The sequence below is a fragment of the Micromys minutus genome, assembly GCF_963924665.1.
Source record: "Micromys minutus genome assembly, chromosome: 9".
Lineage (NCBI taxonomy): Eukaryota > Metazoa > Chordata > Mammalia > Rodentia > Muridae > Micromys > Micromys minutus.
This window is the reverse complement of record NC_137978.1, coordinates 43108224-43125792: the sequence shown is the minus strand read 5'-3', so window position 1 is coordinate 43125792 and position 17569 is coordinate 43108224. Positions and strand designations below refer to the sequence as shown.

Below are 17569 nucleotides of genomic sequence, written 5' to 3'. Positions count from 1 at the left end.
AGGCCACAGAGACCCTAGCATGGGTGAATGTTAGCCTGGAAGACTCGTGAACAGGACATCTTTTCTGTGGAAAGATACATCCTCTGGACCATGTTGAGTCCATTTGGTCAAGATGTGTCGCCTCAGATGAAGTGTTCCCTCATGCTGTCTCACTGAGGGCGAGGATGAAGGATGCTCTTTTCGACTATACAGAAAGAGGAAATTGAGTCCCAGAGAGGTGAAATAATTCACCTCGTCATTTTACCACCCAAGTCTGAACTTCCTGGCTCTATAGTCTATCTCTTCCTCTGGAGGAGAATTAGGATGGCCTCCAAACTGTTAGTGGCCCTGGGAGAGAATGGTGTCGTCCACTATAGGCTCATAGGAGAAGCCCAGACGTGGAGTTTTCCTTAGCTGCTTCCCCATTGTCTGCTCCCTTTCACTGAACACTCACCTGAACACAGGGCTGTGCAGGGGGCAGCTGATTAGAACCACAAACCTGAGCTGTGATGTCCTATGACAAAGAGTGGCTTTGCCAGAGTCAGTCTGGAATGTAGAAAGCCCATGTCTCAGCCTGAGTGTGTGTGGGTTATTCTCTGGGGGTCTCCATGTCACTGTTCTTGCTTCAGTTGCTCTCTGCCAGCTTGTGTCAGGAGTCTCTCTCAGACTTCTGTATGCAAAATGAGTGTGGGGTGTTTCTAAAATCCCCCCATTACTCTTCTGCTGGGTCCTAAGGTACCCCTGGATGGGAGGGTCAGGATTTCCCATTTCAGCTTTGACATGGCTTTTGTGCGAATGAGCCCTAGCACCCATTTCGGAGAAGTCAGACTGTAACCCAGGAACCAGAGCTCTAAGCTCGAGTGCAGGCATCAGGGCTAGCTAGCCTGGTATTCATTCCAGACAATGTTCAACAAATATTTGCTTTCTTTCTTTGTTTCTTTCCTGTAATGCAGGGCCATCAAGGCCAGCTAACTCTGTTTGTGGCAGACTGCCAAGAAGCTGGAAATGAGGGGTTCATTCCTGGGATTTCCAATCTGTTTGTGAGAAGAGGCACACTCCCCGAGGCTGTGTGCACAAGAGTGTGGTATGAAAGCTGAATTAACCTCACTGGCCCGCTCAGTGCCCAGCTGAAGCCTGGCAGCACTGCCTAGCCCAGCCCTGCTCAGGGTGCTGGAGCAGGACAAACGACTCTTCTTGGAAGTATATTAAAAGGGCCACAGCCTTGTGGGACAGGGGACACAGAGGCCCCTAGATGCTTCTCAGCAGGACAGCTCCCTACCACCTCCCTTCCCCCAACTTCCACCGTGGGATTCTGGCTCAAGGCGAGGAAGGGGGAGCCCAAGGATTTGAAATATGAACAAAGAAGGGCATTGTGGGTAGAAAGGAAGGAAGACAGCATCTCAGGAGATGAGGCCTAGGTATCTTGTCTTCCTAGAATGCCACCAGGGAAATGTGTATTTTCCCCTCACAGGCTAAGACTTGAACAATTTCCCCAGTGTATGGCAGACCCTCAGCCTGTACTTGGATCTGATTGTCTGCAAACCCTGCTTCTTCACAATACTGAGTTGGTTCCAGAGTCTCTTTGGTTCATGAACTAACTTCATTTTACCAAGGAACTGGATTCAATGTTTTGCTTTCAGCACCAGATCCCAGAGCTGGGGCAAGTCAAGTCTCAGTGACTGGGGTGGCCTCAACTGTGGAACCTTCCCTGGTGAACACAGCAGAGAGGGCTCAGGAAGTCCTCTAAGTCTGTCTTTGGGGGGAGGGTACCCACGTTGGTGGTGGGAAAGCAGGGATTTTTGTGCTCAGTCTGGTGTGGGCGGGAATCTTGGCTCTTGTGTTTCTTAGCTTCGCAATTTGGGACAAGATACCCAAATTTGTCTATTTTGGTTTCTGTAGCTATAATGAGGGAATGGTGCTAAATTCAGAAAGCTGCAGGGAAAAGCTAAATGGGGTTATCTAAGCAAATGGTTAGTATGAGCCCAGCACATGTTCAGACTCAGTGGCCATCCCCCAACCCACATCCCACACCCCACCCCCTCTCTTTTGAGACAAGGTGTATACATAGGCCTGGCTATCCTGCAGACCAAGCTGGCCACAAACTCAGAGATTTGATTGCCTCTGCCTCCTGAGTACTAGGATTAAAATTGGGCACAACCACTGCCCAAATGATTTCTTTACTCTTCTATGTCCACCAGCCATGGGCAGAGGCAGGAACTGAGTTCATCATTTCACCCAGGGAGAAAAAGAGCTGCAAGCATATGAATATGTAGGGCATATGAACACCTGGGGCATGTGAGCACCTGGGGTATGTTAGCACCTGGGAGATGTGAGCACCTGGGGCATGGGAGCACCTGGGAGATGTGAGCACCTGGTGGTTAAAGTCTCTCTTTCTGCCTTACCTTGCTGTCACTGCCTTCAAGTTCCCCCACCTACCTGTCTCAAGTAGATGGGATGAGGCAGGATTATGGAGCCCTTTCCTTTATAAGCAATGTGACCTTGAGCATTTAAAAAATATTATTATTATTAAGAGCCTTTATCTGTTGAATGGGGAGGTTTTAAGACAAAGGGTAGCTCTCAGGAACCCTAATTCAGACAGTCAGCAATTCCCCAGGAGAGGGAGAAAAGCATCTTTCCTTTGTCCCCTGGAATCTGCTGGTTTCTGACCCAGGATGACCCCATACAACCTAGACAATGGGCTGGAGACAAAAGGACAGATCTGTCCAGCTCAGAGCTCTTTGAGATAGTTTTTTAAAGTTTATGGGATGTGTATGTAGATGCATGCATTTGTATGTGTGTGTGTCTGTGTACCTGTGTCTGTGTGTGTCAGTGACTGTATGCATCTTTGCATGAGTGTGTGTAGAAAACTGTTTTCTGTTTCATTCTGCTGTACTGTTCTCCTGGCCCTAGGCTCTGTGGCAGCTGCCGGCTGTGTAGAGGAGCCTGGTACCCACAACCCCGCTGAAGCCGGAAGCTGCTCTGTACCAATGCACGTGGGCGGGCTGGGCTGCCAGAAGAATCTGTTCTGGATCTTCACACAGCTGATCTCTGCGCTTCCCTGCAGAGCATAGCCTGCGTCACACTGGAACACTGTGGTGTCACCGGCTTCCCAGCTGTCGCCACTCCGACTCCCATTCTGTGGGACCCCGGGGTCATTGCAGGAGGTTGCTGTGGACACTGTGGCGAGAAAACAGAAGAGGGGGTGGAGGTGATTCAGTGTCTGCCCCGTCCTCGGTCTGGCTCACAGCTCATTAGCTCTGTTGATGATCGCTGCCCTTGACAGTAATCACCATGGTGGAACTGTGTCACTGTATTCACCAGCCTGACCCACTGACATCCCCGTCACTACCGGATCAATACATCACTGTGACCATCAGGCATCTAGCACAGTGGTTCTCGACCTGTGGGTTGCAACCCCCTTGGGGTCACATAGCAGATCCCCTACATAGCAGGTATTTACATTATGGTTCATCGTAGCAAAGTTACAGTTATGACGTAGCAACAAAATAATTTTATGGTTGGCGGTCGCCATGACTTGAGGAGCTGTACGAACGGGCTGCAACATTAGGAAGGTTGAGGATAACTGATCTAGCAGGAGGTATATTTTAAAAGCTTGGTTGCATTGTTATGAGTGCAGAATCTGAATTATGTTTACAAATCCTAACACAGACAAAGCTTTGCTAGTACTGATCAGTTTGAATGAGGGGAATAAAGTTTAAACACCACAGACGTAAGCACAAGAGTTTGGGAGGGATTCGGGGTAGGCCTGCTGGGATTGCTCATGAGGGTCACAGGAGCCTGCTGAGGTCAGGTCACCCCTTATATAAAAACAGCCACGGATTCTTTAGACCTGCATCACATTTAGGAAACACATCAGACATTTGTAGCCAGTGGCAGAGCTGAGCTTAGAGTCAACCTAAGTGGCTGGCTGGTTTTAAACATGCAGAACAGGGGCTGGGCAGATGACTTGGGGGCAAGAGCACAAGACCAGAGAACCCTCAGAAAAGCCCCATGGCCATGGCTTAGAGTCCCCGCACCTGGGAAATGATCAAGGGATCTCTGAGAAGAGCTGACCAGCTACAATGACTGAATGCCTTGGGTGCAGGGGAGGTTCTCAGCAGGTAAAACGTAGCCATGATCCAGGAAGATACCCAACATCAAACCCTGGCCTCCGCACCAAGCCAGACATGCACACACATCCATACGTGAGGAGACGCACTTATGCATACATGTCATACAAATAACACACATGTATGTGAAAAAGTGGGGGCGGGGCTCAATGTCCGAAGAAACGCTTGTAAACTGGTGCTTAAGTAAGTCACATAGGGAGCAAGTTTATAGAGCAAGCAGGGAATAGAAGGGTGGGAGGAAGAAACAAACTAGTAAAGGAGGAGGGAGGGAGGGAGGAAGGAGGGAGGGAGTGTGACCCAAGGAAATTTAGCCAATGTGGTGGCATAACATCACCATGACTACTGGGCCAATACCTGGTGGAGGCAGTGAGTAATGGGTCACGGAGGATGGTGCTGTTGCTACAGCTGTTGACAGAGGCAGGGAGGTGACAGTGGTCATTTGCAAGGGCAGAGGAAGGACTGAGGCAGCCATATTGTCCTAGCTGCCTCCCCAACCTTGAGTAGATGGCAGGACCCTCCGCTGAAGCATTTGCTCTGCAGATTGCAGGGGCAGGAATTTTCTGGAGATCCTGTGACTTACCTACAGCTCCCTACCTCACAACTGGGAGACTTTTACTTTATAGTCCAATCAAAGGATCTGCTGTGACCCAGAGTCTACACGTTGGCTTTTACCCAAAGTATGAAGCCCCTAATAGAATCTGGACTGGCTACGCCTTCCAGCCCCCGGGGTAGCTGCACCCGTTCTCTTTTGTCACCAGAAGCACTTCAGTGGCAATGGCCAAGGAATGGCAGCCCTGGGGAGCCTGTCAGCCACATCACTCAATAAAAGATTTGTGATTGCAAGGCCTGCTGCCTTTGACTCCACAACACCAAAGGCAGCATCTGACAAACTCCATCCCACAGGCAAATCCGCCTCTGCGCTTATTTTCACAGATAAAGTTTTATTGAGGCTTAAGCAATGGTCGTTTATTTGCACGGCACCCTCTTTTGTGCGTTGAAGGAAGAAAGTGAATTGTCACAAGCCACATGGGCCACATGGGCTGAAAACTCTTCCAAAGCCTGCTGTGTGGTGCCTTATCTCCCCTTCTTTTCTTTTTTATGGCTCCCTCCCTTTGTTGTTCTTTCCATCTTTCTGCTTTTCTGCCTCCCCTTTCCCTTTGAGAAAATGATCTGAGAGTTAAACCCCAGGCTTCTTCCTGCTACACAAATGCTTTCCCACTACTCTGTTCTGAGCAGTTTACAGTTTTGGTCAGCATCTTACTAAGTTGTGCAGGCAATCCTTGAACTTGACCTCCCATGGCCTCGGCCTCTTGGGTGGCCCAGGGCCACAGCCTTGTGTGGCCATGCCTGGCTGCCATGCCTGTATCAAGCCCTCCTCCTTTGAAGATGCTACAACTCTCTATTATTTTATTCACTTCACATGATGCTCCATCTCTATGTTTCAGCCGCAGTCCTAAACATCTTCCCACACAGTCCGCGCATGCCCCTCCCCCCTCCTCCCCACAGGACCTTGCGCTCCTTCTGTCTGTCTGGAATGACCCTGCAGCCAAGTCTCCTACGCCAGCTCTAGCTTGCTGTTCAGTTTTCAGCTCGTTACCACTTTCTAGACAGGCCTCCTTCATCCTCTTTCTGGGCTCACCCTCAACCTTCCCCTGGGTTTTCATCACAGTACCCTGTTCTGTTGTCCCAGCCCGATCTGTGGCAATCTTGCCAATTTACTTGCTTGCATCTTCCTTGTCCATCATTCTAGCATCTCTCTGCCAACAGCGACGATTCCGTTCATCACTCTATCCCCAGGGTCCTCAGTGCTCAACCCAAGACAGTGCTTAGTAAATATTTGCTGGATAAATGAATGAATGAATGAACAGATCACCACCCGTTTGACACTCGCTGGACTTATTTAGAAAGTCAAATAAGAATTATCTTCTGCCTTCCCAATTAAAAACAGACTTAGCTTTCATCCCCAGCATCACAGGGTGCTGTACACATGTAAATGATTCCCTGGGAGAAAAACCCCTGAGCTTGAAGCTTATTTGTGTGGTAGGCAACAGAAATGCAATGATCCAGAGGCAGGTTTGGGAATCCTGGACACATGGGTTTCGATCCCGACCCTGCCACTTCTTAACTCTGCGACCTGTGTGAGAAGCCACACAGCCGGCATCTGCGGTGTGGATTAATAATAGTGTCTGTGGAATCGCGCTTCTGTAAAATCTCTTAGGAGATGATCTAGGGGGCAGTTTAGTTGCTGCCTGCTCTGTAGATGGCTGAGATCACACTGCCCCCTCACCTCTTGTGGGTCTCATCTTCTCTCTTGAATGCTGTTGGGTTTGAGCAGCTCACCAAAGCCTCCAGGGAAAGGTTAGATCCTCCAGGTACGGACAGGATGTTAGCTGTTATACAGTCGTGTTTACTTAATAAAGCCAAGCTTGTGCTAATCGTCCCTGGCATTTCTGCCCAATCCCTCATCAAACACACACTACCAGGTTCATGTGTGGTAAGCCATTCCCTCTCCCAAGAGGAGTCCTGGTATTTGCTAACCGATGACAGCAACAGAAAAGGTGACCTTTCCTGGACCTTGGGTGTACTCAGAGCACAGGGGCTAGGTTGTCATGGCCTTTCTGGAGCCTGGGCTAGGTATTTGTGATTCCTCTGATCAGCATAAGATTGCCTAGGGTTGCCCTGGCATCATGGAGCCCCTCCCCCAACCCCTTCTCATGTGTTCATGACTTCATGTGTTGCAACACCTGCTGCATACATGGACTCCAGGGAGCCTGAGAAGCCTCTTCTCGTACTTTAAAAGAGTGTGATGCCAAGGAGATGTCACTCAAGATGGGCAGGAGGGTCGGTATTGGATGGTGCAGCCTCTGGCACAGAAGCAAGATGCTTGGGGGTGCCAGAGGCTGCAGAAACTTATTCAGAACAGGGAGATTAGGGAGCAGCAGCTTTGGGGGCAAACCTGAAGGATGACTCTGACTCCTGGAAGCTGGGCAGAGCCAATGCATAATAAAGCTAGCCGAGGGAGGGAGCCTTGGGTGGTTCACACAGGAGAGTGCCTGGGGACCACCCTGTGTGCCTACCATGAGGACACGAGGATTTCTGATGATGCAGATCTGTGGGGTGCTCATCTGGAATCATGGGCACTTTTTTTTCTTTGTGCTTTAATTATTCATGTTGCTCCTTTCCCAAGAGAGTGCCCAGGATCCTTCCACACTCCTCTGTATGCTGGGAATCTTCTCTTGCTTCTCTTGCTCATCCCAGCAATTGCTGAGGTTTGCTCCATGAAATGCCAGTCTCCAGAGACGGCCTCAAAAAAAGAGTCATTCATGGTCAAACACATTTGGAAAGTGTGACTTGCCAGACATGCTTTGAATTTATGAGTGTGAGCAACTGAAATGCTCTCAGAAGCTGCATTAGCATTACAGATAATCTGCTGAGGTTGGCCTCCACCAAGCCTCTTTCCAACATGGCTGTATCATGCACATTTGCTTTTTTTCCTGTACCAATCTGATATTTCATGGAGCTTCAAGAATAGATTTAAAATGCCAGGCCAGAAGATTGCACATAAGCTGTGTAGACAAGTTACTAAGTCCAGGTGTCCCTCAGTATCCTGGAGGGACTTGTCCCAGGCATCTTCCCAGCCATGAATACTCAGATCCCTGGTGCTTCGGTCCTTTGTGTAGAAATGGCGCACATAATCCATGAGATTTCTGGTGTGCATTAAATCATCTGTAGATTACTTCTAATACTTAATATATAATATGCAGATAGCTGTCATACAATACTGTTTGGGAACAATTATAAGAAAAAGTCTGTATATGTCCAGTACAGATGTGATTCCACCCCCACTCCTCCCCCCCAGAATTTTTGGTCCAGGGTTGGTTGAATCTATGAATACAGAACTCCCTCAGCCTCAGTTGCTCAGGAAACTGAGAGACAGAAGAGAAAGTCTGGAGATTCTGAGTTCTGAGAAGATCGGCCATCTCAGGACCTGGGCATTTGAATAATGCCAACTTGGGGCAGCTCTTTGCTTTGCAGCTTCATAACTGACCACTGCTGTGCACTCTTAATTAGACTAAACTTACTAAGGTCACCCTCATGCTTGGCTTCCAAGTCCTTTCCAAGACCTGCACTCAAAAAAGAACCAGCGCACAGAGCATGGACACTTCTAGAATCGAGCCGTACACCACTGTGCCCTGTCTTCCTCAACATCCCTCCATTCACCCCAAGGAACAACATTCTACTTCCATAGCCTCCTTTTCTCACTCAATGTTCTTTGCACCCCATGCGTCTAATTCTCCCCACGCCTCCTGCTCATTAGCGTCCACAGAGCCTCCAAAGTCCAGCCTGCTAGGATCTGTCCACGGCTTTGACCACTCCATCCTTTGGATTCTTTCCTTTCCTCAGTTACTTCAATTCATCCTTCAGGTGTGAGTGTAGATAACACCTTTTCTAGAACATTTTCCTTGATGTTCACAGTGGTGTTGGCAACCCCGATTTCTCCACTCATGGGCTTCTTAGGACCTGAGTATTTCCCAATCTGCCGGCTTTCCTTACTCAAGTAAGTTTAGCTCGGCATGCATGGAAATATTTTCATGAGCACTCAGGCGTACATGCACAGACACTGTGTGTGTGTGTGTGTGTGTGTGTGAGGGGGTGGGGGAGAGGACACATGCACATGTGGAGGTCAGAGTCTAATCTCTAGCATTATGCATGTATTGTTCTGAAGACGCTGCCCATCTTTTTGTTTGTTTGTTTGTTTTGAGACAGAGTCCCTCATTGGCTTGACGTACACTAACTAGTGTAGGTCAGCTGCCCAGTGTGTCCCAGGTATTCTTCTGGAATTACAAGTGTATGCTAACTTACCTGGCTTTGTTTTTTAAACAGAATCCGGGGTTCCAACTTACTTCCTCATTGCTTGTGTGGCAAACGTGTTACTTCCTAAGCCATTTCTTGGCTCCTCAGCACAGATATTTGAATAAACCACGAGCCAGATACATAGCAGATGGTAATGTCTTTCCAAGGATGGAGAGATGGAAGGTGGGAGGGGCTTGAGGTTCTGGCAGCGGGCGAGCACACACCTGAGAACTGAATGGCGAAGCCTTGCTTGCTGGTGAAGAAGTCTGTGCTGAACTGCAGGACGACCGAGTTGAAGGTGCTGTGCAGGTCCTTGGGCAGCATCGGGCCACTCAGCTCCTTGAGGAGAACCCCGCTTTCCACAGGTCCATCCCAGATGCGTAGCACATCGTGAACCTCTTCAGTGTCAAACACAAGGAAGTGGAGCCTGGGCAGAGAGAAGAGACAGGCAGTCACTCCAGGTCCTGCCGCTTTCTCCCCAAGAACTTCCGATCAGGAGTTCGGGAGACGGCACAGCCTAGGAACATTTACAGGGAGGAGGGGAGGCATCATCTGGAAGCATTCTCATGCTTTCTGATGGCTGCCTCTATCCCCCGGAGCCACTGGTAGTGGGGACAAAGGTGAGAGGATGTGGATTTGGTGCACGCCGGCATGGCCACACTCCATCCCTCCCTGTAACTCGCCACAGCCATCAGACCAGGCTCCTGGGTATAAATCCTTATAATTCTAGATTGAGAAGGGGCAGAAAAGGATATGAATCTTTTATAAAGTCAAGGAGGCTGGTGAGATGGGTGCAGCAGATAAAGGTGCTGGCTGACATGCCTGAAGACCGGAGTTCCTTTTCTGGAACCCTTATGGTGAATGCAGATTCTCTTAAGGCCTCTGCATATGTGCCAAGGTGTATGGGTGTGTGTGTGTGTGTGTGTGTGTGTGTGTGTGTGTGTGTGCCTGTGTGTCTGCGTATGTCTGTGTGAACGTTCACATACAATTTTAAGAAAAATGGATAGATAAGGAGAATTATGGGGCCTCTCAGAGGCTGGCCAGCTGTAGGGGAGGTAGGGTAAGCTGGTATCTGGGTGCCTCTGAGCACAGTACTGAAGCTGAAGCTTTAGGGAATCTCTGCAAAGTGGTGCAGGCCATACCGGAGCCTCTGTCTGTATGGGAAGGCACATGTCACTTTCATCCAGGTAGGAACCTCAATTCATTTCAGACAAAAAGGGTTTAGTAGCTGAGGTTACTATGGCACAAACCTAGGTGACAAGTCTGAGTCCATTGCCATTTATTTCGGGGATACATTGAGGCTTTGGAAAAGTATCAGAGACAATTAAGAGACTTCCGGTGGACCTGAGCCCAGGTCTCCACCTGCACCTGAGGCACTCTTGTCACAACTACCAAACCCAACCTGGTTCATTATTCTTATGTATGAAACCCCAGACTTCACATAGAAGGCACTGCTTTCTACTGACATTGTTTTTTCTCTTCTCTTACTGCAGTCATGTAAAAATGAGACACACACAAGGCAGAAAAGCCAATGGGATGGGATGCTTTGAAAACTTTGAAGTCTCTCTCATATAGATCAACTGACTTTCTTGTGCTTTCCTTCCACTGACTATTAGCAGCTATCCTTCTAGACTTTTCTCAGTGTGCACATACTCATATAGTTTCCTTCAGCATGGGTTTAATTTTCCTTTCCCCTTTTTTCTTATCCCTCCTACTTTTTTGAGGGGGGAGGGGAAGGCTGCCTGGCTTTGAATTCACTATGTAGCCAAGAGTGACTTTGAACTTCTGGCCTTCCTGCCTTTGCCTCTGAAATGCTGGGGCAACAGGTGTGCACCACACCTGCTCTTGTGTGCTTCTGGGGATTGAACCTGTGACATCATTCGTGCTGGGAGAGCACTCTATCCACTGAACCCGACCTCCAGACCTGGTTTTGGGTCACTTTCTTTCACTATTATTATTTAATAATATACTGTGGGCATATATACCTACTTAATGTTTTTTTTTCTATAGAAATGGATAATCTAGTCCCAATTTCTCATTAAACTTCAAGAAACACACCTGTGTTGGTGGCTCTTTTCCCATTCTGCAAATGCCTCAGCAGACTTGTAGAAATGATAGTCTGGATGGGGAGGGCGAAGGAATCAGAGCATCTAAGTGTTCCCGCCGATAAAGGTTGTTAAATTATCTTCTCCTGTGACTCCATCAATCTCAGTTCCCTCCAAACGGCATCATACTGCACTGTTTTCTGAAAACTCCACCTCTTCAACACACCATTATAGTGTGGCAAATATATTCTACGTTAAAATACCCTCTCCCATCTGCTAGACCGAAACGGAACCTCACTGGTATTTTGAATTTAGATAATTTAGTATTTTATATAACGTTAAAACTCTGTGCACACAATTTCGGGACATTTTTATCTCTTCATATTTTTTACCCATCTTAATTGGGCTACTTATCTTTAAATTTTTTGTTTGCCCGACAAGCTCTTTATTTGTTATTTTTACCTAAATTGGTTCCTGGTTCAGGATGTATCTTTTTTCCGTGCTAGTATTATCTGCTAGTGTCTGCTATCTTTTTTTCACTTTAAATTTTGTTTACGGAGTCTATTGCCCATTTATCTTTTCTAGTAAGTATACAGGTTCTGAACTTTTCTACCACGATTTTTAAAAAACCCAGTCACCGGGCTGGCAGGGTGCTTGCAGGCAAGCATGACAACATGAGTTCAGTCACTGGGCTTGAGGAGAGAGAGAGAGAGAGAGAGAGAGAGAGAGAGAGAGAGAGAGAGAGAGAGAGGGAGGGAGAGACAGAGACACAGAGAGAGACAGAGAGAGAGAGAGCGCACCGCAAGCTGTCCTCTGCATGCACATGTGCCATTATGCTAACAAAAATAAATAAACATCATACTTTTCTTTTTGAAAACACTTAAACCACTTGGGATGACAGTAAGAGCCAGGAGTGTCAGGGAAACCCTTTGCTGAGGATGAGTGTGCCCCTGCACGTATGAACTCATAGAAGCTGTGATGCTGTGTCCAAGACCTGTACAGGGCTTGGCCATGGATGGGATGCTCATGACGTCCCACCCCTAGGTGGGGAGCTACTGCCAACTTTTATATTAGGCACTGCTAAGTAAACTACGTGGGTTAAAACAACAGCAGCAACAACAGCAACAGCAACCCAGCACGGAAAGAAGAAGCAATGGCAGGAGGTGAGGAACTGGACGGGAGGGAACTGGGAGAGTGTGATCAAAATAAAACAGACTGAATGCATGTATGGCATGCTCACACACTAAAAAAGAGATTACTTTAAGAAGAAGGAAATAAAAGATCGCAAGAACATACTGAAAAAAATATCCAGATTGGACTTTTTTTTTCCCCAGACCATTCAGCTCCATACTTTGAGACTGAAGACATTAACATCTACTGTTATTAGTGTACTAGTGATCACTTAGCACAATGCCTGTCTGACGGGCCTCCTCTGCACCGAAGATGTTGAAGCCCCATTGACTCCCTCCTTACCTCCAAGCAGTAGATACTAAATGTGTTTATTTATATTTTCCCAGCAGCCTGAGTGTGGGTCCCGAAAGGGTGGGGCCAACCTTTCCTCCTCTGTCCCCATGCTTAGGGTGTGCTTGCCTGTTCAGATGAGGCCTGTGACAGACCCTAGGTTCCCTTGACGTGTCCTAATGGAGACCTTGTGGCTTTGCTGAGCCCCCTTTGCCTGGGCTGGCTGCTACTTCTTGTGAACCAGGAGCAGGGCTCTTCAGTTTCCTTGACGTGTTCCACAGCCTCATATGTTGGTGTTCTAACACAAAGACTCCTCCCTCATCTTCTTCCCCAACCCCTAATGCATTCAGGTTCTTTCTCCAACTTACTCGATCGGATCAACTCTATGGTACCAAGTTCCAAAACTAGTGCCAGTGAGATTCCCATTGGCGTCAGCCACACTGATTACTACAGAGGGCGGACATCGTTGTCGCCAACGTCCCCAGGTGTGAACAGATAGAGAACTTGGTTCTATTGCTTCTCTGCTAGTTGTGTTCTTTGCACACTTCTTGGGTTCCTTTCTCAGCAATCTATACGTTTAAGATTGTTTGACCTGATTGTAAATGAGAGCTTGATTTTATTTCACAGTCTAGATGAAGGATGAGTAGAACTTGAACGGTTGTCACCATGGTATTATCTCTCAAGCCAAATGTTGTCATTCATATCCTTTGACACTGTCCCCACCTCCTGACGGGGCAGCTGTGCCAGAGGGCCTGGCATGGCCAGAGAAGCCCTAACCATAACTAGCAGCGTATGTAAGGACCACACAGAGGCAAAATCATGTTGGCTTTGTTCAGTCTAGCTGATCTGATAACCACACATACCCAAAAGCTTCACATTGATGAGGCTGAGAGGAGGAGGAGGAGGAGGAGGAGGAGGAGGAGGAGGAGGAGGAGGAGGAAGGGCAGCAGGAAGAGGAGGAACAGAGTGGAGGTAGTGGAGAGTCCTCTAAATGTAACCAACACAGGAACAACTGAACAAATTGAATGTCAAATTCCAAATACAGGATGCCATTTTCCAGGAGTTGCTGGGGATGCCAACACTCCTGCACACACCAGGCCACAGGGGTGGCAGACGCTGGTAAGAAAAGTGACAGAGGTTGCTGAGACAGAGTAACCTTGTTAGAACAGACCGCTTGTAGGACCTCTCCAACGGGTGACATTTAAGCCAGATGGCAGGCTCAGAGGGAGCTGGCCACCACCGAGCTGGCTGGGTTAAGAGGTGGCAGGCAGCGGTCTCCCAGATAAAGGGCAGCATGTGCAAAGGTCCCAAATGGGAAGCTGCCCCAGGGCGTCTGGGCACCCGAAAGGTTGGCATGGCTGCGGGGTGGCAGGCAGGGGCCAGGCCAGCTGGAACGCTGTGGGTCGGGGAAGAAGTTTAGAATTTATTCTACTGGCTAAGGGAGGTGGCTGGATGATTCTAAGCTGAGGCCTGGCAGGGTCTGGATTGTATTTTAGGATCATTCTTGCTGTGCTGGTGAGAACAGGTAGATGCAGGCAAGAATAGACACAGGGGCCTTAGCTGGGGGCCATCAGTGACCCCTCTTACAATGGGGCTTGATGAGAGCCAGGGAAAGACTGGTTTTTGCCAAATTACTTATGTTCTCAGTGAAGAGCTCTCTCATCTTAGGAGATTAAATCTTAGGAGGTGCCTATCGAAGCTTCTGATTAATGGAGATCAGACCAGGCCCCCACACAAGGCTTATCCGGGCAGCCCCCTGCAGGTAAGAGTGAGGCCCAGCTGTTGGCTTTTAGAGGAGTGGCATTGGTTTGGAGACCACATCAGTGCTGTGATCCCAGGTAAGGAGGTATTGGGGTGAGTTGGTACCTCTCACTAATGGTGTCATGCCCATACATGCATGTGCTTGTTTGGGCCATAGGCCATTGGCCATCTCTCAGGAAGTAGTGTGTATAACTGTCTTCCTTCAGAGGTTTCAGGGCGTGTAGAGCTGACTCGGCCCAGGAGCCTGCTGCTCTTCAACGAAGACACCGTAAGACACAGCAAAGTGTGCGACTGGTCCTGAAAGAGTGCCAATACACAATACGCTGTTGAAATGACGGAGGGAGGGAAGTGTGCTAAGCCTTTGCAGAGCCTCTCCTTACGTGCTGATTGCCTTGGGATTCCGATAGCCTCGTGGGAAGCTTGTGGGTGAGGGCATCACTTTGGCCATTCTGCAAAGGTTTGGAAGTGAAGTTCCAAAGGGTTTGACTGACCAGCCAGCAAGGAAGGATGAGGAAGCCATGTTGAAACCAGGTGTTGCCGGGCCAGGTCTGCTGAGCCCTTTCCTTAACTCTTCTTCTAGCTTACAGGTGCAAAGGGAGCGTTAAGGTGTCTTTGAAGTAGTCTCAGAGGAAGGATAAGACAGACAGAGAGGTGGTCAAGAAAGAGAGTGCAGTTTATACAGAGGCATGAAGACAAGTCAGTTGGTTGCCTGCCTGGGTCCAAGCTCCATCCTACGCTGTCACTTTCTCTTCTAGGGCTGGGGAGGTCTCCAGACCAGACATCTGACCTCACCGGCTGCTGATCTCTATGGTCTACTACTGCCTGCATTGAAATAGCCAGGAGGGCTCTGGTCTGTTAGTGTAGAACCCCCTCTCTTACTCTCAGGCGAGCTTCCATGCAAATCCTTCTGGAACTCCTCAGTTCTCTGGAGCTGAAGGAAAACTGAACACATCAGCTCCCTGGGCTGGCTCCTCTATATCCACTGAACACAGAAAGGCATGCCAACAGGGGAAGAGAGAAAGCAAGACATGGTGGCGACCTTTGACCACAGCTGTTGATTTCAAGCCCTCTGACTTGGGAGAGGTGGAGGCAGGAAAGCAGGGCAGGCATCATCAGGAACCTGTCACCACAGCAGGGACCTGTGGCGATCCGCCTAGTGAGAGGGGTTTATCCTTACTTCAGGAGAAAGTGGCATGTTCCTGAACAGCTGCTGGATGGAGGGGCTCAGAAATCTCTGGGGAGAGAATGCAGCCTAACTGATCCTCGGGGACACAGCAAGTGAACAAGAGGGAGTCACGCTTGTTCTGCAGGACATCCCGTCTCTGAGCCATCTGACAGCAAAGTCATGATGGGACCGCCAAGATGGGACTCTGGAATTAAAGCATCAGGCTATTCAAAGAGCCAGTGTTGGGCAGAGAAGTGGAGGTTCCAAGCCAGCAGGGGCTGTTGGGCGCTAACTTTGAGGCTGTGGTTCCTGGGGTCAGTTGGAATTCAATTCTCTTCAAAAGAAGGGGAGTGGAATTGGGTGGGCTTCGAGACCCCAAAGAAGAGGGAGACTGCTGTCTTTTTTTTTTTTTTTTTATGTAGGCTTTTAGCCCAGGTTTCTCTCTTATGTGCCAAGTGGCTTTGGACCAGGAGCCGTCTTTGCACTGCTGCCTGAGAGGAACTTGCTAGTGGACTGCTCAGCTTCCAGAACTGTGAGTCACATGTTTGTTGCCTGTTGTCCTTCCTCTCTGCAGCTTCTTGCTCTCACTTGGTGTCATGCATGGCTACTTTTCTTTCAGAACTCTGGCACCGTCACGTGCTCCTCGTCAGTCTCAGACTCTAGCTTATCTCCTGTGTGGACGCTTTTCATTTCTTGCAGGGTAAATGCTGCCACTGTGGATTTTAATTGTGATGATGTCATTATTTGTTTCACCTCCCTGATTGGTTGCCATCATTTCCTTTCTCTTTTGGGAGCTCCTCTCCTCCATTAACCTGGCCATCTCCGCGTCTTATAAACAAAATGACACAAGTGTGTCCATTAGAATGCCTACTGACTATTCTGTTTTTATTTTTTGACACCCTGGGATGAAATCAAGGGCTAAGTATTCCAGTTAGCATGAATTATCAACGCCACACAGCCTAGAGTCATCAGACAGGAAAGCCTGGACTGAAGCTTTGCCGAGACCAGACTGGCCTGCAGGCATATCTATCGGCGACTGCCTTGATTATTAATTGCTGCAGGAGGGCTCGGCCCACTGTGGCTGGCACTGGTCCCTAGGCAGGGAGTCCTAGGCTATAAAACAAAGCTAATTAAACAGAAGCTGGAGAGTGAGCCATAGAGCAATCCAGAAAGAAGCTTCCTGCTATGGCTCTCGCATTGCATTTCTGCCCTACCTTCCTCCAGGGAGGAGCCATGACCTGGACGTATAAGCCAAATAAACCCTTTCCTTCCCAAGTGGCACTTGATCAGAGCGTTTCATCACAGTGATGGGACTAACACACCAGGCAAGTGCTTTGCCACTGAGCTATAACCCCAGTCTTGGTTCTTTAGATCTCTTCCTGTCGCCGAGAGTATTAAAAAATAGAACAAACCTTTATTTTAAAAAAATGGTCCCGTTTCCTCAGAGGAACAGTTCTTTTCCTCATATGTGCTGTTCTTTATGAAATATCCCATGCATGTATCCTATTTGTGCATTATTATTTTCCAATCTGTCATTTTCAAGGGAGAGACTGCTACGGGTCCAGTGTGCCAGCCAAGAAGACAGGCGGTGCTAATTCCCCCAAGGGACATTAGAATTCATGCCTGGGACCATAGGCTGGCAGCCGGAACAGGGTGTATTCTGGATAATTCACCTACTCTGGGTGGCTTGGCTGGTTTACCATACTTGGATAATTTGAAGTAGTTTGTGCTTCTTTCTCGAGAGGCCATCCATGGAAACGAAATCACCAGAGCACGCTGCAGTTCTTAAAGTCACATTTAGAATATTTATATATTAAAGCCACATTAATACCAACCAGGCTGTCTAGCCCCTTTCCTCTGGAACAACGTGCTGGCTCTTTCTGGCCATCTCTTGACTCATTGCCAGCTTAAGACTGAAAGTGACGTCTGCCGGGTGTGCTTATCAGTGTGGTCGCCGCAGGGGGTTGCTCACAACGTGCAGCAGACTCGGAGTTTCTCCATTTAAAGTTTCACTCACCGTTGCTCTTTCAAAAGAAACCTTCTGGAAGCTGCTTAACCCGAGGCCAGTATTCCTGGCAAGATCTGTGAACACAAGCCTTGCTTCCAGTGCCTTCTGCCTCCTCCGGGCCCGCTGCCCGCTGACCGACCGCTGTGGAGAATAGTTCTCTACTGTG

At 48.6% G+C, this 17569-nt stretch overlaps 1 protein-coding gene across 1 annotated transcript in view; it reads right to left on the bottom strand.

Moving 5' to 3' along the window:
* CSMD2 (CUB and Sushi multiple domains 2) overlaps positions 1-17569 on the bottom strand; it is a gene marked incomplete at both ends in the record, with an annotated part of 547554 nt that overhangs the window by 109245 nt on the left and 420740 nt on the right. Inside the window, 2 exons of the mRNA XM_080921920.1 lie at positions 2965-3156; positions 9188-9390. Coding sequence (XP_080778046.1) covers positions 2965-3156; positions 9188-9390 — 395 coding nt within the window. The remainder of the gene's footprint in view (positions 1-2964; positions 3157-9187; positions 9391-17569) is intronic.